Source organism: Mus musculus, chromosome 10 (genome assembly GCF_000001635.26).
Source record: "Mus musculus strain C57BL/6J chromosome 10, GRCm38.p6 C57BL/6J".
In the NCBI taxonomy this organism is placed as follows: domain Eukaryota; kingdom Metazoa; phylum Chordata; class Mammalia; order Rodentia; family Muridae; genus Mus; species Mus musculus.
This window is the reverse complement of record NC_000076.6, coordinates 120,077,213-120,104,025: the sequence shown is the minus strand read 5'-3', so window position 1 is coordinate 120,104,025 and position 26,813 is coordinate 120,077,213. Positions and strand designations below refer to the sequence as shown.

The window sequence follows — 26,813 nt, the reverse complement described above, 5'->3', positions numbered from 1 at the left end:
ATGGTGTCATTTAGCCCCCTGCTCGATACGTTATCTTGTCTTGTAAGGACCAGTTACAAAGAATGTCCCTGTTGTCTGGCGCACCGGAGGTGGAAGAAGACATTTCTCTGTGGTAGAATACAAAGGTCCACAGACAGGGTTTAGGGTTTGTTCTCTGCCGATCTTCTTCATCTCTTGCATCTGGCCAACAGTCACGTACCGAAAGTTTGAAATGTTTCAATATGGCCGCGAGAATGAGGACTTGGCAGGTGATAGTGGTGTAAGGACTTGAGGGGCAGAATCCTGAGCCATCCTGTTCTGTGAGTTCTGAAGAACTCCCCAGCGCTCGAGGAGGCTCCAGTGAGGAGGCGGGCATTTCAGTTAGGAGAAAGCTCTCCAGAGAGGCACTGGGGAGAGCGATCGTTCGCACAGTGCAACTTACTGATCAGGAAGAAGTCTTTGTGTTGTAGAGTATTGGAAAGAAACATAGGGCAGCGAGTTTTAGCTTTAACAGTAGTATTTTCTCTTTATCCCATTGAGTCATCCAATCTAAAAATAATCGTGAACACTGTTGTTAGCTGGATTGCTTTTCTTAGTGCCTGTGGTTTTACAGGGTGGTGGTCAGAAGTTTGGGATACTTGAAGGACAACTTAGTAAAGAAAGAGAGGATTGGAAAAGCTCAGAAAGCCAAGAGATTTATTCAGACCGGAAAGAAATAGATCATTTTTCTGGTTTGCAGCAGTGGGAGAAGTCTTCAGGTTTTTTTTTTTTTTTTTTTTTTTTGCAGGGGGAGCTTTAATTGAAGCTTATTATTAAGTTAAACTCAGGACTCACTGGGAAACACTTTTTTTTTTAACTGTTTGAAGCTTTCACAGTTTGAAAAATTTAAAATTCATCTCTGCGTGCGTGCGTGTGTGTGTGTGTGTGTGTGTGTGTGTGTGTGTGTGTGCATTCTTTCCTGTAATTGGAAAGTTTTGTACCGTGTTTGCTTTTTCTTTCCATTTTTTATGCCTTCCCACCATCAGGTAAGCTTTATTTTTAAAACCACGTGCTTGTTATTTCTAACCTGATTCCTTCTTTTATACTCACGCTTTCCTTACAGGTCAATTACAGCTTCTATATGTGGAAAACGAAAAATGAGGTGGACAAGCCGTGGAAATTCTCCACGGTTCGAGTTCTGGTTGTGGACGAAGGGAGTTTGGTGTCTGTAGGGATCTTCAAGTCAGTGTTACAGTTGCTGTGCAAACACTCCAAGCTGTCCAAGCTCATCATCCTTGGTGAGTTAGACGGCCGGGAGTCGGCACATTCGGTTAACAGAGCTGCGGGTGCTGCTGTGGATGTCAGTCTGGCCTTTGCTTTGCTGGCTGTGGGAAGCTTTTCTCACAGCCCGTAGCAAAGCGACTGAGTTAAGGCTGCCTGCTGTCCTTACCATCCTGGGTGGGTCGTCTGGCCAGTGTATCGGCAAGCAGGGATGAACGAGACGGGCCATGCTAAGTTACTGCTCCTTGCTGGAGTAATGGCTATTGAAATAGTAACAGTGTCGGAGTCCGGATAAATCAGGATGTAGATCATTTGGAAATAATAAAAAGTCTGAATTATAGACCACTTTACAGTAATTTTATGATTCTAAGCTAATAATTCAAATTAGGCCTCGCCGGCCGCTTAATCTGGTGAGATTTAGTTAGATTCTGTGGAGTTTTAGTGAGCCATTGGTTCTGTGATTTAATTGTAATGGGATTGTATATAAATACCATTTATTTTAGGCTTGTGAGGATATTTGATTAGCAGCCTATTCTGTTAATATCTTAAGCACTCACGCAGTTGTCACCCAGCAGATACATATTTTTTTTTTCTCTAGAGTTTGCTTTTTGGGTCTCACGAAGATTTTTCAGTAGCCTAAAGTGCTGCCATTGGGTGGCTGGAATTTGTCTGTTTTCCCATCGATTCAGCTTAATTCCTTTTCTGTTTAGTAGGCTTGTTTTATGCAGGTGAGGTCATGGCTCCCCCACATTCTGTGAAACAAGGACACAGAGTCAATACATGCAGAGTGACCATAGACAAGGTAGCTGAGGTCTGATTTTTAAACCTGTTCTGAAGTATATGTTCCAAGTGGCTTTCCTGGGTCACAGTTACAAAAGGAGATAAGTTAAAAATTTGTCACCTTATTATGCCTTCACACACATTTTTTTGCATCATATGCAACTTAATTGGATTTAGAAAATATCTAGTGTTTTTTTAATATAACATTTGTATTGAGAATTCATTTTTATTGAGAATTTCATACATCGTTTGATCACATTCCTCCTCCCCCCATTCCTTCTCCTAAATTCTCCTAGGACAGTAAACATTCTTATATAATTTAAAAATAAAGATTTCAGGGTTTTTTTCCTAAGTTACAAAAGCTCTACAATTACACTGTATGTCAACCAGTAGAATACACGTAATGTACGCATTTTAGAATCCTGGTTCAGTAAAATCTTTTATTTTTTATGCCCCCATCCCTTCAGGTGATGTTAGACAGTTGCCCAGTATTGAACCTGGTAACATGCTGCAGGATGTCTTTGAGACTCTTAAGTCAAGACAGTGTGCCATCGAACTAAAGACGAACCACAGGACAGAGTCTCAGCTGATTGTGGACAATGCTACAAGGTATCACACATCGATGTTCTTGTATTTTTATCTCTGTTGGATTAGAGATGAAGTGTATTAGGAAAAAAGGATGATTTAGTTCGATGCATTTTCTATATATTTTAGCAATACCCACTAAATCCTTGGTACTAACTTCTGTTTTAGTTAGGGTTTTACTGCTGTGTTTTACAGACACCATGACCAAGGCAACTCTTATAAAGGAAAACATTTAATTGGGGCTGGCTTACAGTTCAGAGGTTCTGTTCGTTATCAAGGCAGCATCCAGGCAGGCATGATGCAGGAGATCCTGAGAGTTCAATGTCTTCATTTGAAGGCTGCTAGCAGAATACTCCTCTCTAGGCAGATAGGGCTGGGGTATTAAAGCCCACACCCACAGTGGCACACCTCCTCCAACAAAGCCACACCTACTTCCAGCAAGGCCACACCCACTCCAACAAGGCCACACCTCCTAATAGTGGCACTCCTTGGCCTGAGCATATACAAACCATCACAAACCCTTTCCTATCCTTTTAGTGTGTGCCTATTGCCACAGTTAGAAAACCAAGGTTTTATCTTTAATTACTGGCCTAGCATAAACTATCATTAAAATGTAAGAATGAATATATTTCTCGCCTTTAAGAATGTGTACATCTGGTTCTCTTGGTTGTCTGTATCCGTGCACACAACTAACCGGAAATTAAAATATTTCCTGTGCATTGAGCGTGTACAGATTCTGTCCTTTGTTATCTCCCAAATGACATCCTGTACTGACCGTTTACACGGCTTTTACATTGCATTAGGTGTCATGGGTAATCTAGAGATGATTTAAAATAAACAAGAAGGTCTCTGTAGGTTATATGAAGCTACTGTGCCATTTTATATAAGGGCTCGAGCATCCACTCCTTGGGAGATCCGGAAACCACTCCTGCAGGAAGTGCACTGCAGAGAATGCACAGGGATGGCTGCACGGGAATTAAAGTGCGTCAAGCTTAGTGTCTGGACTCTGCCCAAGGCAACAGAGACTTAGAAATGAGTCTTATTCTCAAAGGAGAATTGGAAAAGACTGATAAATTCTGTGGGAGGAAAGCCTAGAGGTGGGGGTTGGGAACAAATGTAGGATTTGACTCTGAGACGAATCTTGGTGGCCCCCCAGGCATCTGCTCCTCAGTGGAAAGAGCTAGCTCTCTCCCCCAGTGTTTGCCTAAGCCTTTGGGCTTCCTCTGTACTCGGCGTGCTGGAGAAACAGAACCATTGCTGTTCTGTGACTTAAGAAGCTATGATGCTCTGCAGGTGTGATGGGGCCATGCATACTGATAGATGGTTGTGCCCACTGGCTCACATTTTGCCTTTTTTGTCTCTTTTGTGAACTCGGTTATTTGCTATTTATACACATGCTCAGTTGAATGTCACCAGAACCTTGAACATATCAAACTAGACTTTAGCATGTCCCTGTCGTCCTGGGATAAGATGGTGGAAACGGTAGGGATGGGTGGTTGTTGTGGACTCTTGTCAGAACCTCAAGAATATTGGAGTTGGGAGAATAATATTGTTTTCCTGAAGTTACTACCTCAGTTTTTCTTTCTTTCTTTTTTTTTTTAAAGATTTGTTTATTTTATTTATATGAGTACACTGTAGCTGTCAGACACACCAGAAGAGGGCGTGAGATCCCGTTACAGATGGTTGTGAGCTACCATGTGGTTGCTGGGGATTGAACTCAGGACCTCTGGAAGAGCAGTCAGTGCTCGATTTGATAGGTCCTTTTTAAGAAGAAACGAACACTTATTCAATCAGAATTGGACTTTATCTAAAACTCAGGTACTTTCCTAAGCCACCTGTTCAGTACCCTTTCATTTAAGCAATGTCTCCGGTCATTAATTACATCACTGTCCTACAATGTGACTGATGGAAGGATCTTTGTGACACACCAGAAGATGTGTGTTGTGTGTCTTGGGTGACAAGCCACATGGGAAATCCATGTTGATTGCTTCCAAATTAAACCTGAGACATTGCCTGCAAGAACAGCCAATTCCCTCCATGTTGGAAGGTGGAAGATGGTTGAAGGTGCCACGGAAGGCCACTCCTACGTGACACCTCTGTGAAGTTTGTTCTTAGACTCAGTCACGAGAGGCTCTGTTATCACGAGGCACTTGAAGCGTGCTGTGTTTTCTCATATGAGTGTCTGGAAAAGACTTGACAGAAGGAAAGATGGAGAGGCAGAGCAAGCAGATATGAGTGCACATGCTAAACATATGTAAAGGATGCATTCCCTGCAGGATAACTTATGTAGAAAGAGAGTTGGAGCTACTGGGCCCAGATTTGCATCCTAGGCCCTTGCGTTCTGAATTTGTGGCCTTGGGAACGCAGTAAACTTGATCACGTCTCATATTGCTCACCTGTAGTGAAGAGGAGACCAGTTTCCTTGCTGATTAGTAGACTGGTTCTCTGCATGGTCCACAGCACAGTGTACAATCTTTTTTTTTTTTTTTTTTGTTATTTCAATTGACTTATGGTGGTGGTGGTGGGCGTAATTGCTAAATATGATACTGAAGTCTCATAATATTTCTAGTCTATTATAAAATGAATTTGATGGCATATGTACCTTCAAAGCCATTTTCCTCTATCATCCACTAATAGGTATGAATTATTCTAAGAGTGTCAGGCTACATGAATGGTAATTTTATCTATCTATCTATCTATCTATCTATCTATCTATCTATCTATCTATCTATCTATCCATCCATCCATCCATCCATCCATCCACCCACCCACCCATCCACCCACCCACCCACCCACCCACCCATCTATCTATCTATCTATCTATCTATCTATCTATCTATCTATCTATCTATCTCATGGGCCAGCTAGCCTAGCCTACTTGGCAAGTTCCAGTTGAGTAAGAGACCCTGCTCAAAATATAAGGCGGATGGCTCCAATGAAACAACTGAAGTTGACTTCTAGTCTCCACAACCACCTGCGTGGACATCCACACGCACACGCACATACACAAACACCCCAACCATTTACACATGTCACCCACACATGTCACCCCCCCACCCACACATATGTTTTTCTTTTCTTTAAGAATCTCCAGACGTCAGTTTCCAAAATTTGATGCTGAACTAAATATCTGTGGTAATCCTACATTACCTCTCTCCATTCAAGATAAGACATTTATCTTTGTGAGACTCCCTGAAGAAGACAGCAGATCTCAGTCGTCTAAAGGTGAACACCGATCTAGTAAGTGTTTATGTTGGCTTGGGTTGAAGTATTTCAGTTTTGTAATATTGTTATCAAACGACTAGCTGTGTATTGTTCGAGGCTAAAGGTAGGTCTTGCTAGTGAAAACTGGAGGACTGGAAATAAAACCACTTAAGAATTCTCAAGGGCAGATTACTCTAGCGCAGTGGTTCTCAACCTCCTTAACACTGCGACCCTTTAACACAGTTCCTCATGCTGTGGTGACTCCCAACAATAAAATTATTTTCATTGCTACTTTATAACTGTAACTTTGCTACTGTTATGAATTGCAATGTAAACGTTGATGTTTTCCATGGTCTGAGGAGAACATGAAATGGCTGTTTGATCCCCCCCAAAGGGATTGTGACCCACAGGTTGAGTATTGCTGTTCTAGTCGTTTCTGAGGAAGTTCTTGACACAGCGTAAGGACTCTCATTACATAGTTGAAGAGTCGGTAAGTGGCCAGAAATGATTTTGTTTACAGAGCCCTGGCAATCCCAGTCTCTTCAGGAGAAAGTTAAGTTTTATTTAATGAAAATTTCCTGTTATTTTCTTTGAGTACATTGTAAACACCACATGTGATTTTGGGTATTAGAGTGTCAGCTTGTCAGGGTCGGGAAGGAGTATAGGATAGGTCGTTTAAGCACGTGACTCAAAGTCACTTCACCACGTGTGAAATAAGAGTAAGGATTTTGGTGTCTGTGGAGCTAGAGGGCATCCATGTCACGAGCCACTATATCAGTACTAATAAATATCATTACATTGATTATGAAAAACAATTATATTTGAATATAGTTGTCTTAATTAGAGTTTTACTGCTGTGAACAGACACCATGACCAAGGCAACTCTTATAAAGACAACACTTAATTAGGGCTGGCTTACAAGTTCAGAGGTTCAGCCAGGTGGGAGCATGGCAGCATCCAGGCAGGCATGGTGCAGGCAGAGCTCAGAGTTCTACATCTTCATCTGAAGGCTGCTAGTGGAAGACAGACTTCCAGGCAGCTAGGATGAGGGGCTTAAGCCCATGCCCACAGTGACACATCTACTCCAACAAGGCCACACCTACTCCAACAGGGCCACATCCTCTAATAGTGCCACTCCCTAGGCTGAGCATATACAAACCATCCCAGCTGTCTTGGTTGGCACAGCCTAGAGGCTCTAAGAAGGGAATTTTCCATTGAGGGATTGCCCAGATCAATTGGCCGGCGGGCATGTTTGTCTTGATCACTCACTGACGTGAGAGGGCCCAGCCCTCTGCAGCCACTGTGGGTGGCAAATCCCTCTGTAGGTGTTCTTGGGCTGTATAAGAATACTAGCTAAGCAAGTGTCAACTGTGCCAGCAGGCAGGATTGCTTCATGGTGCCAGCTTCAAGACCCTTGTTGGATATTTCCTTCAGTGATGGAGCAGTTACATCATACCTTCTTCCCCTACGTAGCTTCTGGTGTTTTATTACAGCAATGGAACCAGAAGCAGAACAATGGTGGGGCTCTCTTGGTCTTGATTTACATTTAAAACGCTGGCTTAGCAAGCTTTAAGACTAGCTTAAGGGTTTAGTAATGATTAGCCATGATTTAAATGATTCTTCTGAGGATCTATTGTCACAGTTCCTCACCGTGCATGGGGAACCATGCTGGCGCTGGTGTGAAGCTTCCCTACCGCCCAAGTCTGTCTCCCACTGTGCGCCCGTCTGATCGCACCAGTCATTTCCGTTTTATATAAATCGGGTATGAAGATGCATATCATGTGAGCTGGTTGTAGTTACACACCATAGCTAATGTCTATTCTTAGACAGCTTAGTTAACACAGGTGCTAACAGATGAGAAGAGCAGATACCGGCTCTTCATAGCTTGCTTCCTCTGGGACTCTGAAGAGTGTATCGCAAGCACTGTTTACCTTGGGGCCCGCTCTGTCTATTAAAGAGAACCCGCTTTCTGTTTGAGTGAGCCAGGGTCTTTTCAAGCTGACTTTGAACCCCTAATTCTTCTGTCTCCACCTCCCTAGTTGATGGGATAGCCTGTGCTATCATGACCAGCTCAGTAAAGTGTACTTTCAGAAGCTAAAGAGGTTGTCTCTTTCAGAGTGTTAGTGACGCTGAATCTGTTTTAAGATTTTTTTTTTTTCTGAAAAATCAGTTTCTTTCTTAAGAAAATTGGGTAAATAGTCCTTAGAGAGGCAAATAGCACTGTTTCATTAATAAGTTATCGAGGAGGTTGTACCCATTGTTACAAAGTGCAGAGAGACCTTTGGAAGTTTCTGCTCTGGTTGACTGGCTTCAGAGCTCTGAAGTCAGCTATTTTCTGGAGAGTATCTTTATTGAAGAAATGAAGTGCCCTGTGAGGAGCTGACTTTGTCTTTCTAGAACAGAGCACTACAGTGCTCCATGATTCACCGGCTACTCGATGATCAACAAAATCCTGCAGTATTCCTATCCCCCTCCCCCCTGTTTTTGCTTGAGACGGGACCTCATGTTGTCTTGGCTGCCATTGAATCTGCTATATAGCTGAGGCTGGCCTTGAACTCCCTTTCCCCCAGCCTCTCTCATACAGACCAGGCTAGACCCTATCTATAAAACAACAACTATGAAAAACAACCACCCCTGGGGTAGTGAGCTGGGCATAATGAACGGCACATGACTGTAATGATAGTGTCGTGTTAGCGACTGAACTGTGGGAGGTCGGGGCACGGGAGGAAAGAGAAAGCTGAGGTGAGGGAGGCAGTGTGGGTGTTAGGCCAGTGGGCACTTTTGAGCCCATGTGGCACTATCTCAGTTATTGCAAGCTGGTGTGCACCAGTGCCTCAGGGTCTGAAACCTGTCTCCCCGGTCTTACCAGTGTCAAGGATGACATAGGCGTTGCCATGGTGACCTTGCGTTGCCCGAGGTGAGGTGTTTTACCTGCACCGCTTAGTAGGAATTGCTAGGTAATTTTCTCACAGAAATTGCATTACAATTTGGCACTTTGTCTGTGTTAACCTTTTTCTCTTTGCCAGATTTATATACTGCAGTTAAAACTTTGCTTCAAGGAAAGGACTTCTGCTCTTTTGAAAGTTCAAAAACATCGCAATTTATTGCATTTAGAAGGTAAAACGTTTATAACGTGTTAATGTACTTTATCCAACTTTTTTTTTTTTTTTTTTTGGTTTTTCGAGACAGAGTTTCTCTGTATAGCCCTGGCTGTCCTGGAACTCACTCTGTAGACCAGGCTGGTCTCGAACTCAGAAATCTGCCTGCCTCTGCCTCCCAAGTGCTGGGATTAAAGGCATGCGCCATCACAGCCCAGCCTTTATCCAACTTTTAAACTTCATAAGTTACTAATGTGCATTGTATTTAGGGGGAGATACATGTAATTCTTATTATCCCTTCTCGTTCTTAGAGGTATCTTTTCATTAGACACATCAGAAGGCATTCTGAGCAGGGCCGTTTGCGATCAAGCATGCTTATATTCTCACTGGAAGTTCGAGAAGAATAAAATTGCATCTGAAGCTTAAAGATTAAAATGCTTTTTTCTTCAGCTGGGTGTGGCGCACACCTTTAATCCTAGCCCTTGGGAGGCAGAGGCAGGCGGATTTCTGAGTTCGAGGCCAGCCTGGTCTACAAAGTGAGTTCCAGGACAGCCAGGGCTACACAGAAAAACCCCGTGTTGATTAAAAAAAAAGGAATAAACACCAACAGAAGATACTTTTTCCCAGAGATCATTCTAGAAACTTCTTATGGGATCTACTATATCAGCAGGGGTGTGAGTGCTAGCATGCTTGCTAGAGCCCTCAGTTCAATTCCCAGTATCACAACATTAAGTAAGAAAAACAAATCCTGTGGCCCAGTGTATGATTGTCTGAACATAAGCCAGTGTGTAACGTGCGCTGCTGAAGTGACTCTGATTTTTCCCGTGTTTCAGGCAAGACTGTGACCTCATCAATGACTGCTGCTGCAAGCACTACACAGGCCACCTCATCAAGTGAGCATCTTCCCGACTGACACCGTAGGGGACGGTCGTACCTCAATTTGCTGTTCTTTCATTTATGTGGATATTTGTCACATAGGGCCATGCATTCAAAAGTCATACACTTTCTCCCAGTTTGGGAAGTGCGTTAATCTCTTCGATTAAGTGGATCATATTCCGTTAGGAATTGACCTGGCGCGTAAGTAGAGCAGGATGAAAAGTAAGGGATGGTTATTTTTCCGTGGTGTCCAGGTTGGCAACCTCCAGCCTCTTCAAGATCAATGTGGGAATAAGGAGAATTTCTGCCACTCTGTGTGTGGTGTTTCCTGGAACCGGAACAGCAGGCCGTGTGCGGAGACCGTTTTGTATGCCTTGTATTTGACAGAAATGCTCGTCGCTGGGGTTGTGTTAACTATAGGAGCTCCTGCCTCAGACCACTGTGTTGGGCAGCCTGACAGAGGACACAAAAAGTGCTCGCATGCACGGGCTCATGTCATAGTGGTCCCAGTAGCTCTGCTCTTGTCAGGGAATCTTTCTAATTGTGTGAATGAAGCTGCAGAAACAGAAGTCTCCCAAAGGGTTAAGGAAGAGCAGAATGAAAAAGAAACCCAGCCGCCATTCATCGATTGGCCCAAGCCGCCATTCGTCGATACCGTTTTCATGGGACAGTGGCATAATTATTATAATGGAAATACGAGTCAGTACTGAAGACCCGAAACTGGAGAATACGGAGAGAGGGTGGATTTGTATGGAAAAATGATAAGGTTTTTGGTTTAGAAAGTGGATGGATCAGACTATCCATTATCAACATCTCTAACTTGAGCGGGTTCAGCGGGGCTTTGTCGGAAGGCCTTGAGGTGACAGGGTGGATGCTGTGGCGGTGAATGTTATTTGGAGGGTTTGTTATACTCTCTCGTTGCCTCCAAATATCCCAAATAAACGATACAGAGACCTCTGAATTATAATAAGCCATAAAGCACCAGAGCTGGGCGGATATAAAAAGTCTCTGTTAGTTTGTCTACTTTTCCTGCCAAAATCCCCAAGATAGGGTGTGCTATGATTCCTCTGGGCTCTTCCTGCTGCATCGGGCTTGGCTCTCGTGGCCATGAGTTAAGGATCCATGCTACCCCTTGGCGACCTCCTTCTTTCTGGCTTTCCTCTCGTCCCTGCCTTAGACCCCAAGCTTGGGAACCTTAGCTCCAACCCTTTCTTTTGCCCAGGCCATCGGCGTCTTTATTAACCAATCAAGGATAACCTGGGGGCAAGGTTTACCCAGCAAAAGCTGATGTACGTGGGGATCTCCTCGTCTCTCCTGTTGGGTGGGGTAACCAGGTCTTGGGAGCCATCTGAATACATAATGACACCAGCCCAACCCCCTACACAATGTAATCAAGTGACAGTTGTGACCACTTGATTCTTGATCTTTGGAGAATGAAATGATACAAAGATGTATAAACAAGCCGCTATTCACACCAGCTCCAAGAGGGGTCGCTACTGGGTAAAATGAAGCCCAGCTTCCAGGTTTGATGGCGTGTTCTCACTTCCTAATGCAGAGACCATGAGAAGAAACTCATCTTTGCCGTCGGTGATAAGATCTGCTGTACCCGGAATGCATACCTCTCAGATTTACTCCCCGACAAAGACCAGGAAGCCGAGGGGAAAGGCTATGGAGACGCCCCTGACGACGATGCTAAAATCAAACAGGATTTCGAAAGCAGCACCCGCCTGTGCAACGGGGAAATATTTTTCATAACACGGGTGAGTCTTAGGGAGTAACAGGTTTGCCAGTTAGAGATTTTTTGTTTGTTTGTTTGTTTTCCAAAGCCCTAGATCTCATTTGGGATTGGCTCAGGGGTGCACCTCTTGATCAGGAATGTTTATATACCCTCATCCAGGATGAACGTTGGTTTGTAGATTTTAGCCATGTCTTGTCTGGTTTAATGTCAGAATGTGACTGGATCGTTGGGAGTAGCTCTGCTGGAAAGTGTTGCTTTCTAGCATTTTTTTTCTCCTCAAAGACAGAGAAAGGAAACTTTGTTGTGAGTCGGAAGCTGGAATGACAAAGGAGCAAGCGAAGCTGTCCTTAGTTGTAGCATCAACGTAGAGACTTTAGTAACTCTCTTTCCTGGGGTCGCTCTCTGCTGTAGACACCCTTGCAACTGTGAAAGATGCGGAAGGGGCTGTGAGGGAAAGAGGGTGTGAGGTTTCAGGGACTAAAAGTTTCTATTTCTGCTCATTGAAATGCTTAAACATGAAGTCATTCAACAAAGTATGGATTTTAAGCTTCTCCAGGTTTTAATTGTTCCATTCTGGGGATGCGACCCGGAGCCTCACAAGTACCGTTCACATGCTCTGCAACTACAGAGCTTCAAGCCCCTGGCGATTCTCAATTTGATGGATAATGTTTGTACTTAATACTGCACCGGAGACAGTGTCCTTACCACGTGCATGTTGGAATAGATGCAAAGTTTTCTTTGTCTTGATCCCAGGATGTAACTGACGTAACTTTCAAAAGAAAAAGACTTCTGACCATTAATAACGAGGCCGGTTTGGAAGTGACTGTGGACTTTAGCAAACTAATGGCAAACTGTCAGATCAAGCATGCCTGGGCAAGGACCATTCATACTTTTCAGGTAAGTTGAAGAGGCCGTCGTTTGGGCTTACGGTTGGAGGGTACAGGCCCTCGTGGCGGGGAAGACCTAGAGGCGGGAGTGGCCAGTTTGTCACACTGCATTCCTAGTTAGGAAGCAGAGAGAAGTGAATGATGGGTAATCAGCTCTCTTTCTCCTTTTCATTCAGTCTCGGGTCCCAGCCCGTTGAATGAATGCCCCCATATTTACAGTGGGTGCCCCCATCAGTGAACCCCCATCTAGAAACTCCCTTCCAGCCGTGTCCAGAGCTGTTCCCTAGGTGACTCGTGGGCCCATCAGGTTGGCAGAGTTACCTACAACCCTTTCCACAACAGGAAGTACATGGCGCTGCTTTTAATGTCTTTTGCTGTTATAAATTGTAATTCTTCAGTTCTGGCCCAGTCTCTCGCTCATCCTTCTGCTTTCTTTCTGAGAGCCGCCTTCCAGCCTGTGGCCTAGCGCCCGACCGTGGGCCTCTGGGCTTCACACTTGAAGCCTTTGCTTCCACACAAACGCTCAGGAGCTGCTCCTCGGGCGCTAGTGAGTGCCCCTATCATTCTGAGAAACTAAGACAACCTTCCACTTCCCTGTCTCCCAGCTTGACTCCAGCAGGGCCTGACGTGAACTGCACGGATGTCCTTGAACTTTGACATTTTATCTATGGTATGGTTTTGTGTGCATAACTTTTGGTTTTTAAGAATATTTCAATAGAATATTATTTGACTGCTGAAGCTCTTGAACATGCCTACCCAGCTTAAACTTTGCTCAGAAGGGACTTTGTCCTGTGTTTGATATATTCCTATAGATTATATATGTGTATATGTATATATATATATGTATTTTTCTATATAGTTTCTTGCTTTCAAGGTTTAAACAAAGGGTGTTATCTTACATCTTGTTTATTTTTGGCTTTATTAACTTTGTGAGTGGACCTTGCTATTCTCTTGTTATTTTGACAAATGTATTCTTTCCCTCCAATTTTGTGAACAGCTCCCTTATAATTTGCCTAATCTTGTTTGAGAACAACAGGTTTAAAGAGGAAATGGAAATAGCTCAGGGTGTCCCAGTGTGTCCAGCCAATGTCTGTGTGCATGTGTACATGTGTGTGTGTGTCTATCTGTTTAATGATACTTTGATGTGTGCATACATGTTGTGTCTATATATATTTCTATAGTCTCCTATTATGGGCTGTTTCCTTTGCCATCATTGGTAACCTTAGTGAAACGCATTTACACGTAGGTCTGTACAGTTACTTCAAAATCTTTGAAAGTTAGGAAAAATGTAGCGCTCCTTTTGGCTCCTAGAGTTTGTTTTGGTCACCACAAGCTAGTTGTGATCCTGTGGAACCTAATGTTGGTAACAAACTTAGCAAATGTGAGTTCTGAGATAGTAGATAAAATGGATTCTGGGAGATAGGTGGATACAGACACACCAGTCAGGTGGAAGGACATTAGCACACCCTTAACACTTTTCTCTTTTAGTTTTGTCTCTGTGTGTGTTTGTATGTGTTTGTGTGTGTGTGTCTGCATACAGGTGTGCTATTCCTACTGTGCATGTGGGGAGGTCAGAGCAGCCGTGAGTCCTTGGTTTCCATTTGTTGGACACAAGGTCTCCGTGATTTCTCTTTTGCGTCTGCCAGCCTGGCTTGTGAGGCTTCCCCCAGTAAGCCTCGTGCTGGAGTCGCTCCTCTCCGCTGAGCTCCCAGGTTGAGCCTTCTCACTGTTTTTGCCTCTCAGGGGTCCGAGGAGAACACAGTCGTCTACGTCGTGGGGAAGGCAGGCCGCCAGCACTGGCAACATGTTTACACGGCAGTGACCCGGGGCCGCTCCAGAGTGTACATCATCGCGCAGGAGTCTGAACTCAGGAGTGCCACCCGGAAGCGCGGTTTCCCCAGGCAGACGCGTTTGAAACACTTCTTGCAGAAGAAGCTCTCTGGCAGCTGCGCACCCTCAACAGGTTTCGCATCCCAGCCTTCGAGCCCTCGAGTCGGAGGAAGACCTGACACCCAGCCTCCAGCGTCACACCTCTGTAGAACCCCAGACAACAAAGCCACTGCAGACAGCGCCAGAGGCGACGAAAGATGGCTGTCAGCTTCTGTTAACGATGACGTGGATACGGATGAGGAGTCAGCACAGCTCAGAGGGTCCAAAAGAATCGGTGACGGCTTCCCGTTTGATGAAGAAAGCCCCAGTAAATTCCGTATGGTAGGAGCCATGTTCCCTCGTATTCATGCTTTCTGTAGCCTTTGCCAACTGCAGTGTGCCTGGACAGGAGCGTGCGTACTTCTGCTAGCGAATAGGACAGCTGATGTCTTGCATCTAACAAAGTGCCCCCCCCCCCCCACCCCCCCCCCGTGCCCACTTGGAACTAGCTCTTCTCCTGAGGCTGCGGCTGCCTGTCTAGACAGCGTCCACTGATTGATGAATGCTACTCTGTGCCCGCCTTCCCCTGTCTTCCTTGTCAGTGACCCCGGCACTGCAGGCCACAGTCCTTCCGTATCTCCACATCTCCCTTGCACTGGTTGGTTCCAGTCTTCTCCCAGGCTTCGGGAGCCTTTCCTTAGGTCTCCCTCTCGGCTCCCGCTTGGCCTCTAGTTTAACTGTTGCTACGGGTTTGGTCCTCTTTCTCTCGGTTCACGTGACCTTACCTAATTCGATGGTTATGCACCGTCACAGAACTCCGTCTCTCCCCCCTTCTCTCACACATCCCCTAATTGAGACATCTCCCCAAGTGACAGTTTCACCCATCCCCTCCACCCCAGTGTTTCAGTGGCTGCCTTGATACAGGTGCTGGGGACTCTGGGTAAGTGACTCTACACCGTTCTTGTGCTGACTACTTGCCAGTATGGGAGTACTTTGAGGACTCACTGGAGAGCGTTCAGGAAACAGTTCCTTCATGTATCTTTGATCTTTGCTCCTAGAAACCAGCCATTCTGGAAGCACAGCCTCCCATCTTTCTCTTGGTTCCCTGTCTCAATCCCCTCTCTCCCAGTCTGACAGTTTAAAGTCTCACCGTCACATCATCCTGACCCCGTCTTCGCACTCTAGGGTTGTAGCGTTACTGAGATGTGATTTTCTTTGCCCACTCAGCCTTGGCTGTCCTGGCTAGGGTCCTTGTCTTGCTGGAGGATCAACTGTCTGCCCTCGAATGCGTTCCTGCCACGCTCCTCGTATACTCTGATGCCTTGGGTGCTCAACTCAGTCCCTCTGTGTAAAGGCTCCCTGTGCCTTAAGTACACACTCGGGGCTTCTCAGTCTGCACCTGGCTCTCCCAGAACCCTGTGATGTCTCACACTTACCGTTTAACATCCTTCAGTCTGCTGTTTCGGTTTGTTAGTTCACTAAAGGAATCAACGTCTTGTTCCTGTCTCTTCCCCTTGGGCTTCTATAGTTTGGAGATGTTTAACTGTCCACTGAGTGACTAGAGGGGAGAAGGCAAAAGGGAGCAATCCCAAACGATTCTCTGCTCTCTGCCTGAAACAGGGAAACAGCAGAGCTAGGCACTGAGATGAAAAAGACACAGGAAGACCTTGTTTGAGGAAATACAATCTTCCTCCCTTCCTCCAGCAGGCAGTAATGGGCGCTACACTTAGAGATGAGGTTTATAAATTACTTCCAAACGTGGTTTCAGGGAAAGGGTTGACTGATTGACTAATGGACCTGTCGCAGATTCGCTAGGTGGGGTTCAGTAGAGACCAGTTCCGAGCAGCATGTGCTACTGCCCCGGTTCCAAAGTGTGACACTCATGTCCACTACCCAAAGAAGGTGTGGGACCTGCAGCAGGTTCTCTAAGAGAGTTCAACTGTGCGGCCACTGTCTATCCCTTTTTGTTTTTTGTTTTGGATTGGAGTGGAGATCCGGAGGAACATTTTAAGTGCTTGTGAATTGAAATTCAAGGAAGTTACCTTGACCTCAGTGTGACGGATGGCGATTAGGGAGAAACGAACTAATAAGTTCCTAGCATAAAGAGACCCAGGATACAGCGATTGGGCTGGAAGTAGGGTGCTTCCAACAGGGAAGGAGAAGAGATGCTGAAAGGCTGAAGGGCAGAGCTGGCGGGTCGTCCCACAGATGGATTAGGTCAGCTGGGGTTGGGTTGCAGGTGATGGATCCAGGTATCAGTCATCAGAATCAGTAAGAAGGGTTTAAGTGGCGAGTTTTATGGGGAATGGAAGAATCTCTGGTGATAGTAAGCCCTAATCCTCCACCCCAGTGCAGGTGAGAATGACATTTAATATGACATTTTCATCTTCCCCCGCCCCCTCCCCAGAAAAGTGAGCTTGCAAAGGCCCTGGGGCTAGGCTTTTGACTGGAGCCGTCAAGGGACAAGCGTAAAGAACGAACCTCCAAAACAAGTTTCTTGAGTTATATTTCTTCTCACCGACATTGGGGGGGTGGGGGGGGGGCTATGACTTTACATGGTGGCACAAAGAGAAAAAGGCAGTGTTCCTCAGCCCCAGGCCCGAGTCTGCTGGAGCCTTCCCGCTTGGACCAAAGGCCTGCGTTGCAGATCTGTGAACGTAAGCGTGAGATTGGGCACTGCGATGTGCCTGCTGCCTCTCATCCTCACGCGGTGACATCAGCCCAGAGTTTGTTCATGGGAGGGGATGATGCTCTTTCTCAGAGGCTTTGCCAAAAGTATACAGTATCTCCAGGAATCCCTGCAAACGAGGAAACAGAAGTCAGGCCTCCAGGACTGGTAAAACAGACGGACTTCCATTAACTCTAGGTGAACATATCATTTTTGAAGGAGGAACCCAGGGACGAGAGCTGTCCACGTGTCTGTCCTTCCTTCAAAATGCACACTGCTGCCTGCAGCCCACACCAGCATTTAAATTCTACACATGAAGGCATGCATGGCTGAGCTCTGAGAAACGCCTCCCTGGGCAGCTGACCCATACTTGGGCAAATGTCGCCATTGTGTGTTCACACCAACCTAGATGGTTATGGTGGCTCCATGGTGCTATAGACCCAGCGCCACTGAGCGCTGTGAGGCTGCGGCATGTGCTCTTTCGTGGTGAAGACAATGTTTATAAGTGGGTCACACTCCAAATCAGTAGCTCTCAACCTCCCTAGTTCCTCAGCCCTTCAGTACACTTCCCCATGCTGTCGTTGTGGCACCCCCCCCACCGTAAAATTATTTTTTGTGGCTGCTTCATAACTGCTATTTTGCTACTCCTACTAACTATAACATAAATATGGGTTTTCTGATGGTCTTGGGTAACCCTGGGAAAGGATTCTTTGTCCCCCTCCCCCCAGGGGGTCCCAACCCACAGGTTGAGAACAATTGCTTTAAATGCCTGCTAAAAATCATAATAAATGCACCAATTAGAAGCGTAGCTACAGACTCTAGTTACGAACTTTCTGCACTAGCGGCTTTAAATCACCGACTTTCCCAGATCTGTGGACCCTGCACTCATTACTGGTCCAAATGCCACTGTGGTCTGCATGACAATAATGACCAACTGAGCATTCCTTGCCTCATTGCTTTACCTCAGTGGCTCTGGGTTTTGAAAAACAGATCCTACAGGGAAATGTTGACCTTACATACTGCCTGCTCTGAAAACAGAACTCTTTGATGCAAATAACTGCGTGGACACTGCCAAGTGTATCAGATGAAACAATTATTCAACCCCCCCCCCCAAATAATTTTACAAAATTCACATTGTAACATGAAAAGCAAGCTAGATAAGACAGTCACAAGGGCTGAGGGAAGGCTAGCCCCTGAGTTAGTTTAAGTCCTCTGGGAGACAGAGGCATCTGCACGGTCTGTCTGTCCATCCATCTGCGTGTCTGTCAGGGAAGACTTCATTGGAAGGAGTCCACTCAAGCGGTTGTGGAGAGCTGCAGGTGTGATGTGTGTAGGATCAAATGTAGATGCCGGTGCAGGGTGAGACTGAAAGCAGGCAACCTGGAGGCCTTCCTCGGAAGGGAGGGTCTTATTCCCGTTCAGGCTTTCAAATGCCTGGATGAGATACGCCCACCACACAGCAGATAATTCTCATTTAAGAGTTCACCAGCTTAAATATTCCAGGTAAGTCATGCCTTCATGGGGACACTTAGCATGACGGGTGACTAAGTCCAGGTTCCAGAAGTCCAGGCATGTTGGTACAAGTGATTGCTTTAACCAAAGTCTGATTCTAAAATGCACTGATAGAGAACCCTGTGGAAGATGTATGGTGTTTCCTATCTTTTTTCCTGTGACAACTGAGGATCGTACTGGCCCAGTGTCTGCTGCTCAGGTGTCACCAGAGGCATGAAGAGTATGGTCCTGGCGCTGCCATACCTCATGCCTGGCTCTGTGCTTAGCGACTTGCATCCATCTTGAAATTCTTAGTGCTTGCACAGCGAGCCTTCCTTGAATTCTGTGTCTTGCTCCCAATTATCTAGTAAGCCCGATTGCTACTTTTAGAGGGTTGTATTTAGGCAACGCACAGTGACTTCTCCATGTCAGGCCCTTAGCTAGGTCCAGGGGATGCCACAGTAGGCAGAGGCAGACATAATCCTCCAGAGAGCAGACAGGATTGTTGAGGAGCGCATCATTTCTTCCTCAGGCTCGGTCATGGGGAACGCACGCGCATGTGAGTGGTTGATCGGGGATGTTTTTGTAAAAGTAACTTCATTTTTATTTTCAAACAGGTTGAAGCGCCATCTCCACAGGTGTCCTCTGTGTTTCAGAATATGAGGTTGAATACTCTCACTCCCAGACAGCTTTTTAAACCCACCGACAATCAAGACACAGGTACGGCAGGTGTGGCGGACGACGCCAACGATCCCAGCAATCAGGAGATGGAAATGTGAGGATCTGCGTTCATGGCCAGCCTGGGCAACATCGTAAGACCCTGCTCAGCCCATACCACCACCACCACCACCACCACTGAAAACCTCAAAGCAGAAAAAAAAAAGTTTACTTCATATTAATCAAGAAATTATTATTTTTTTCCTCCCAAGACAAGATGAACATTTTAGCTTCAAAGTTTCAAACTTCAAACTCTGAGAAGACAGCATTATGGTTTTGGGCATTTGTAATTTTGGGCACATGACCCAAAATAAAATTTTTATATTATTTTTAAATCTAAGTTTCAAAAGGAGGTATTCTAAAATCACCCAATCCAAGAAAACCATGATGATTTCAGCCTCTGTCCTCGTGAGAACAGTTGACAGGGGACACAGTTAGGGGAAAAGGTGCTGTATGCTTAAAACACTCCCGTTTTAGGGGCTGCTGGATGTTTTGTGATAATGCCATGTGATCATTGCGGATCTCCTTTGCCAGCACACTGAACCAGCAAAGGTGGACTGATTGTACCTGTTGATTGTAACACATTCAAGGATGCTGTTTGTGGCGACATCCTTGCTGTGATGCTGTGGCCATCACTCCATTCCTGTGCCTGGGGCTCTGCGTACGTGGGGCTTGGATATGCCTTTCTGAGTTGGGAGTAAGTTTAGCATATATCCCATTGTAGGGAAGACTTTCTCTTAAAGCATATTGGTTTTTAAATATTTATTACCTAGTGGTACTGTGGCTTGATCGTGTCTTCCCAAACCTGTGTGAGTTTTTTTTTGGGGGGGTGGGGGTGGGGGGTGGTTTCGAGACAGGGTTTCTCTGTACAGCCCTGGGGCTGACCTGGAACTCACTTTGTAGACCAGGCTGGCCTCAAACTCAGAAATCCGCCTGCCTCTGCCTCCCGAGTGCTGGGATTAAAGGCGTGCGCCACCACTGCCTGGCATGGCAGAGTGGTAGAGAGAGTTTTTCCATCTTTCTCCCTTCTTTTGGTGCTGGAACTGAAGCCAAGGTCTCATTCCTTCTAAGAAAGCACTTTACTGCTTAATTTTATTCCTGATCCTAAACATAACTTTTATATGTACCAGGAAGTAAACAAACAAGACCAGTCATGTGATGCAGCTGATGGTAATGCTTTTGTTATTTCGGGTGCCCTGGGACTGATCTGCAGCATTTCTGAGATAGACCTTTGTGAGAAATAAATCCACTATTCTTTTACTTCATCGCCCAGTCTGTGGTTTTCTTTTATAATAACACGAGGAATTAAGACCGATGGTAAAATAAAAAGTACTCATTGGCTTGACATTAATAGTGTTGAGATAGAATTCTATACAGTTTACGCACTTAAAGAGCACAATTCGGTAGCTTTTAGTATAGTCAATGAATTGTGAAGCGGTCATCGCAGTCAACATTAGGGCATTTTTGTGAACCCAAGCCTGCACCCCATCAGGCATACTCATCCACTCCAGCTAATGGGTTTGTCTCTGTAGACTCGCCTGTAGTGCACAGCCCCTCTAAGCGAAGCCATACAGAATGAGGTCCTTTCGGACTTCTTTCCATAACCATATTATTAAGATTTCACCCACATTTTATCAGTAATATATTGGTAGCTCAGCTCACTCATTGCTAAATAAGACTCCTTTGCATGGATATATTGAATGTAGAGTTTATCCCTCCATTAGTGGATTGACATCAGGGCAGTTTCTCCTCTGCCCGTTGTAATGAATACTGCTCTGATCTCTCCAGCAAACATTTTTTGTGGGTAGATGTATATTTTCATTTCTTGGGGTTATGCCAGTGGATCTGCTGGGGCCATGGAGTAAGTCTGCCTTAGACTCTTAAGCCGTTAGCATTTTGCATTCTCACTGGTAGTTAGGAGAATTCGTGTTTCTCCAAATGGTGTGTGTGTGTGAATATGGTGTGTGCGTATGGTATATTTATACATATGTGTGTGCGTACATGTATATATGGTATCTGTGAATATGATATATGTATATGGCATACATGTACATGAGAATTTGTACGTGTCTGATGTCTTCATGTCGTAAATGTTTATGTGTGTGCATGTGCATATGTGTATGTTGTCTATGTGTGAATACACTGCATGTGTATGGTATATATGTACATGTGTGTGTACCTGGTATATGTGTGTGCATGTGTGTGGTATCTGTGTGAATATGGTGTCTGCATGTGGTATATATGTATGTCTGTGTTTATCTGGAGTATGTGTATAGTATGTGTCTATGTGTGTATGCACATGTATATAGTAGTGTCTGTGTATGAATATGATGTATGTGTATGGTCTATGTGTACCTGTATGTGTGTGTTGTGGGGGTGCATGCCTCTGTTTGAGCATGAAGGAGCATGTTGAGTGTTCGGCTCTGTCCCTCGGCTTCAGTCCTGAGTCAGGGTGTGTTAGTGACCCAGAACTAGGCTGATGGCCAGCAGTCTCCAGCAGCAATCCCCAGTGAGCCTCCTGTTCTGTCTCCTCACACTGGGGTTTCCGGTGTGCACGACTATATCTGGCTTTTTACACGGGCTCTGGGTATTGGACCTCACCTCATCTGGCTTGTGCAGCAAAGGATCTTACTCTGCCCTGTCTCTCCAGTCCTCCTCCTCCTCCTCCTCCTCTTCCTCCTCCTCCTCCTCCTCGTCCTCCTCCTGCTCCTGCTCCTCCTCCTCGTCCTCCTCCTGCTCCTGCTCCTCCTCCTCGTCCTCCTCCTGCTCCCCCTCCTCCTCCTCCTCCTGCTCCTCCTCCTCGTCCTCCTCCTGCTCCTCCTCCTCCTCTTTCTCCTCCCCCCCCTCCTCCCCCCCTCCTCCTCCTCCTCCTCCTCCTCCTCCTCCTCCTCCTCCTCCTCCTCCTCCTCCTCCTCCTCCTCCTCCTCCTCCTCCTCCTCCTCCTCCTCCTCCTCCTCCTCCTCCTCTTCCTTCTCCTTTTCCCCCCTCTCAACTGACTTCTAAAGTATTGCCATCCCAGGAGTAAGAGGTATCATTTCATTCTGATTTTGAGTTGTATTTTCCTTATGGTTAAAGATGGGGAATAGCTTTCATATATTTACTGGTCTTTAATATGTCTTTGAAGAAATATCTATTCCTATCTGTTGACTTTTATATTAGGTTCATATCAAAATCTGAGTTTCTTATATATTCTACATATAGTCCTTTATAAAATAACAATGACCTGTATTTTTCTCTCATTCTGTGAAATTTTACATTGAAGGGCACATTTTTAATTCCAGTCATGTCTATCATCAGTTATTGAGTTGCTTGTGGTTTTTATGTTACGGTCAACAAACTGTGGCCCGTCCAAAGCCATGAAGATTTATTTCTGTTTTTCTAAGCCTTTAATAGTTTTTGCATTCATGTCTAGATGTTAAACTTTCATTTAGCCCCTGTGTAAACTGAGAGGGATCTCGTGTCATCTTTTGCACGTGGCTATCTAACTGTTTGAGCTCTGTCTCTTAAAGATTGTTCCCTTCTCCATAGCTGGGTCACAACTTACTGGCATGTGTGAGGTGTGTTGGTGGCTTCTCAGTTGTGTCCCATACGTTGGTACTGTGACATCATGCTGACGCCATTACTGTAGAGTGTAGCACTATACGATTTGAAATCAACCCCAAGGCCTCTAACTTTGCTGGTCTTTTTCAAGATTGATTTAGTTGTCCTGGGTCCCTTGTAGTTTCTTTTTGGGGCACAGCCTCACTATCTAGCCTTGGTTGGCCTGGAACTTGCTATGTAGATAGGCTGGCCCCCATGTCCAGATAGTTCCTATTGCCTCTGCCTTAGAGGGGCTGGTATTAAAATCATATCCTGGATTCCCTGCATTTCTGTATGAACTTTAGCTTCCAGGGTTGTTTGTTGTTGCTGCTGCTGTTGTTTTTTGAAGAAGCCAGCTGGAAATTTGATGGAACTTGTACGTTAGAAACATGCCAGGGCTGTGGATTGCCCTTGTTTTAATACTGACTCTTAGGGTCTACAAGGATATTCTTCTGTTTGTGTCAAAACTACCTCTTTGTAGTTTTAGAGTGTTGTGTCTTATGGTTCTACATTACATAGTCCTTTTAAACTAGGTTTATCTTTAAAATTATATTCTTGTTGATATTATCAAATTGAAATTGGCTGTGTTTGCTTTTGTCTCTTCCCAGGTAAGCAAGCCTGCTGGTGTGTGGACGAGGCCTGTGGTCAACCTCAGGTGTTCCCCGGGTGCCATCCACCTTGGCTTTTTGTTTGCTTGTTTTTTAAGAGTTTCTGAGTTGCCTGAAGATGGCTGGTTTGGCTTGTCTGGCTTATCCAGGGAGCCTCAGGAATTGGCGCGTCTGCCTCTCCAGCAGTGGGACTACAAGCATATGGTTCTATGCTGGGCTTTAAAACAAACGCTCAGTTACCCTCATGTTTGTCTGGCAAGCATTTAACGATGTCGTCTCCTCAGCCCTTAAGTTTTGCTTGGCCTCTTCTTACTTTACAGAAGCAAGTGGTGTTCATATACTGTTCTTGCTGAACTGGTTGATATCAGTAGGGTTCTGGTGGCTTGCTCTGGATTTTCTGTATACGGCCGACTCATCTACAAGCAGACATGGTTTTAATTCTTTCTTTCCAATCCGTATGCGCGTTGCGGTGTTCTCTTGCCTCACTGCCCTGGCTAGAGCCTCTGAGTACACTGTTGTAGAGAAGGGGCAGCGATGTGCATCCTTGCTGGGTTCCGGATATTAAGACATATCAGTTGGTTTTCTGATGCTACGTGAAGCGATGGCCTTATGAAGAGAAAGTTCACTTTGATTCCCGGTGAGGGTAGCTCATGGTGGCAGTATCTACAACTGCAGACTACTCAGCTCACGAACAATTGGGACATGGCCCCGCCGTCACTGAAAGACATCCTCAAGACCTTGCTTCCAAAAGGTTCCCAGCACTTCCCAGGAGGACCACCCTGGAGACCAAGCCTCTAACACACAGGCCTTGGGCAAGGGGGAGGGTATTCACATCCAAATAGCACTGGAAAAAGAATTAAGCCTTTTCCCAATATCAATGAAGTTTTAGCCTTCGTCATACTAATACGGTAGATTATGCTGATTTTCGTTTTATACTGATTTTAGGTTTTTGGGTGTTAAGCCAACTTCGCATCCCTGAAAGAGTCTGATAGGTCTGCTCCTGGTTTAGTTGGGTGCTGCTGAGGATGTTGTAGTTGTGGTCACAGGAGATGGAAGTCTGTATGTAGTTTCCTTTGTCTGGTTTTGACATGAGGGCATACTGGCCGTGTAGAACGAGTTGACTGCTATTCCACGCTCTTCTAGTTTGTAAAGGATTGATGCTTATTTCCCGGGAGCTGTTTTGGATGAAGCATGAGTGATGACGGCTGGATTTGGACTTTTCTCTGTAGAATGTCTCAAGATTTCTAATCACATCTCCTTACTGTAGGTCTGGGTTTTCTATTCCATATCCAGGTCTGTTTGTGTCACAGAGGCTCAGGTTTGAGAGTTTGTATCTTGAGGAGTTTCACGCACTGCTTAACCTGTGCTCAAAATCGTCCTTACTGTCTGTTGTTTCTGTAGGATGGGTTACAGTCTGATGATTCTCTGAGTCTGGTGTACAGTCTGCTGTGGCCGGTAGCAAAGCTTTCCTCGAGGGCTCCTCCCCCCTCTGGCCGCTCTAGCTGATAGTTTATGAAATTTGTTGAAGTTTCCAAAAGATTCATTTTTATTATATTTAATTGCATGTATGTTTGTGTGTGTGTGCATGTGTGTATGTGTATATATATGCAAATGAGTACAGTGCATGTGTATGTCTATATGCACGTGAGTGCATGTGTGTGTGTGTATCTATATGTGTGTGAGTGTGTGTCTGTGGGTATATGCACGTGAGTGCATGTGTGTGCATATGTGTGTCTGTATGAATATGAGGCCAGAGGCGTCGGATCCCCTGTAGTTGTGAGTTGCCTGACTTGGGTGATGGGATGCTCTGCAGGAAGTATAGTATGTACTCTCCCTTATTGATATTTCTAAAGTTTTCACGGACTGCTCTCTTTTGCTTTAATCATTGAGAGTTTATTAATTTCCACTCATATTTTCATTTCTCCTCGGAAGATCCATTAAGGAGTGCTTTATTCTGGCTGACATGTAGGGTTAGCCAGGGTTTAGGGATCTTGGGGAAGAGAGTCTCATGTTCTATCTATCCCGATGGGCAGCTGTTCAGCTCAGCATTTAGGAACAAGTGATGGGCACGGATGTAGGACTGGCGGAGTCTGTGCCTTACTATCCAGTCACATGGGAGCGATGGCTCCTGGTAATGAACGTTTTCTGGAACACAAAGGTTGGTAGGCAGGGAGGAGGGAATGGTAGCTATCAAACTAGTAGACAGAAAATGTCTTCAACTAGAAGAGCTGTATTTGGATAAAACTCATAGCTTTAACCTCATCAAGAAGAAATTTAAATTAGCTTGTTTTCCTTAAGACATAATGAAACACATTATATGTAACTGGATCTCCCTACATAGCCCTTGGCTGGCCTAGAAGTCACTATATAGATCACAGAGATCTGTCTGCCTCTGTCTCCAGAGTGTTGGGCCTAAGGGCGTATTCCTCCACACCTGGCAGCAACTAGGTATTATATTGTGATTGCAGTATTGGGTCAAAATACAAGTAATTAACCTAATTCAATATTCTTCAAGCTGTCATTGGAAAAGTACACGTCTAGGACCCTAACAGTTGGGATGTGAGGCCAATGCTCTTTCCTCGAAGGGCATTAAGACTGAAGGGTCCTCTACACAGCTGCCCACCTGGCTGGATGCCACCAGGGGTCAGGGTTGCACATTAGCACGCATGCTGGCCTCTCTGGATGGCCACAAGCACTGTATGACACTGGAGCTGATTGCTAGATTTGAAAACTACTACCTGAGATGTTTGGATTCTATTTTCATTGTGTTTTTAGCAGCCATTTTGTAAGGATTGGCACTGCCTAATCTTGGTCTTTTATATGACATCACTTCCCATTAGTCTGAACTCACCTGATTGGTTCTAACCACACTTCCTTTCCTTGGTTTCTACTTCACAGAACTCAGTGCAATCAAAATATGAACAATTGTTTGGGGGGGGGGGAGAGCTTCAGTTGGGTCACGTGACTGCGAGGTGTTTATAATGTGACACTGTGCACACTGGATAGAACTGTATAAAAATGAATGTGAGTTTGCAAAGCCTTGCTGAGACTATTGATGTCGCTTTTTAAAAGGTAACATAGTTAAAGTTTACATTTTAATAATTAATGTAAGTGTGCCTCCAAGAACTCGTTTTCCTAGTTCCTAAGGGCAGATGGTGCACCCGTGTGTTAGGATTCACCTTTCTTTGTCCCCTAACGTGAACACGGCATTGGACTTGACGGGGTTTCTGTGTGCACGTGTTCTTGGGCCTTCCTTGGACACTGAAAGGCATGTTCTGTAGGTTCTTTGCTGTACTGACCTTCAGGATCCCAGGTGGGGAAGCTGGCTTCCCGGAGGGAAATTGCGCCACATTCTGAGTACTGGAGCTTCCAGCCGAACCCAGATCTGATGCCGCAGCTCATTCTCATTTCTCCAGAGTGGTTTTCAGGTTGGCCGAGGCGCTGTCTTCCTTTGGGAAGCTGTGGAGATGAACT

At 45.3% G+C, this 26,813-nt stretch overlaps 2 protein-coding genes across 21 annotated transcripts in view; one reads left to right on the top strand and one right to left on the bottom strand.

Moving 5' to 3' along the window:
* Helb (helicase (DNA) B) overlaps nt 1-20,418 on the top strand; it is a 29,403-nt gene extending 8,985 nt beyond the window's left edge. Inside the window, exons 5-13 of one of the 2 annotated variants that reach the window (NM_080446.2) lie at nt 1,082-1,256; nt 2,487-2,628; nt 5,690-5,844; nt 8,835-8,925; nt 9,740-9,799; nt 11,338-11,542; nt 12,274-12,417; nt 14,151-14,618; nt 19,053-20,418. In NM_080446.2, coding sequence (NP_536694.2) covers nt 1,082-1,256; nt 2,487-2,628; nt 5,690-5,844; nt 8,835-8,925; nt 9,740-9,799; nt 11,338-11,542; nt 12,274-12,417; nt 14,151-14,618; nt 19,053-19,214 — 1,602 coding nt within the window. In that variant the 3' untranslated portion in view covers nt 19,215-20,418. Of the gene's footprint in view, nt 1-1,081; nt 1,257-2,486; nt 2,629-5,689; nt 5,845-8,834; nt 8,926-9,739; nt 9,800-11,337; nt 11,543-12,273; nt 12,418-13,012; nt 13,078-14,150; nt 14,619-19,052 lie in introns of those variants that run through there. The other variant, XM_017313781.2, reaches the window with a different exon arrangement.
* Grip1 (glutamate receptor interacting protein 1) overlaps nt 16,759-26,813 on the bottom strand; it is a 634,030-nt gene continuing 623,975 nt past the window's right edge. For 11 of the 19 annotated variants that reach the window (XM_006514242.4, XM_006514238.3, XM_006514235.3 and 8 more), the window contains one exon: nt 16,759-17,074. In XM_006514242.4, coding sequence (XP_006514305.1) covers nt 17,034-17,074 — 41 coding nt within the window. In that variant the 3' untranslated portion in view covers nt 16,759-17,033. Of the gene's footprint in view, nt 17,075-26,638; nt 26,799-26,813 lie in introns of all 19 variants that reach the window. The other 8 variants (XR_380450.3, XR_380451.3, XR_003948812.1 and 5 more) reach the window with 3 other exon arrangements.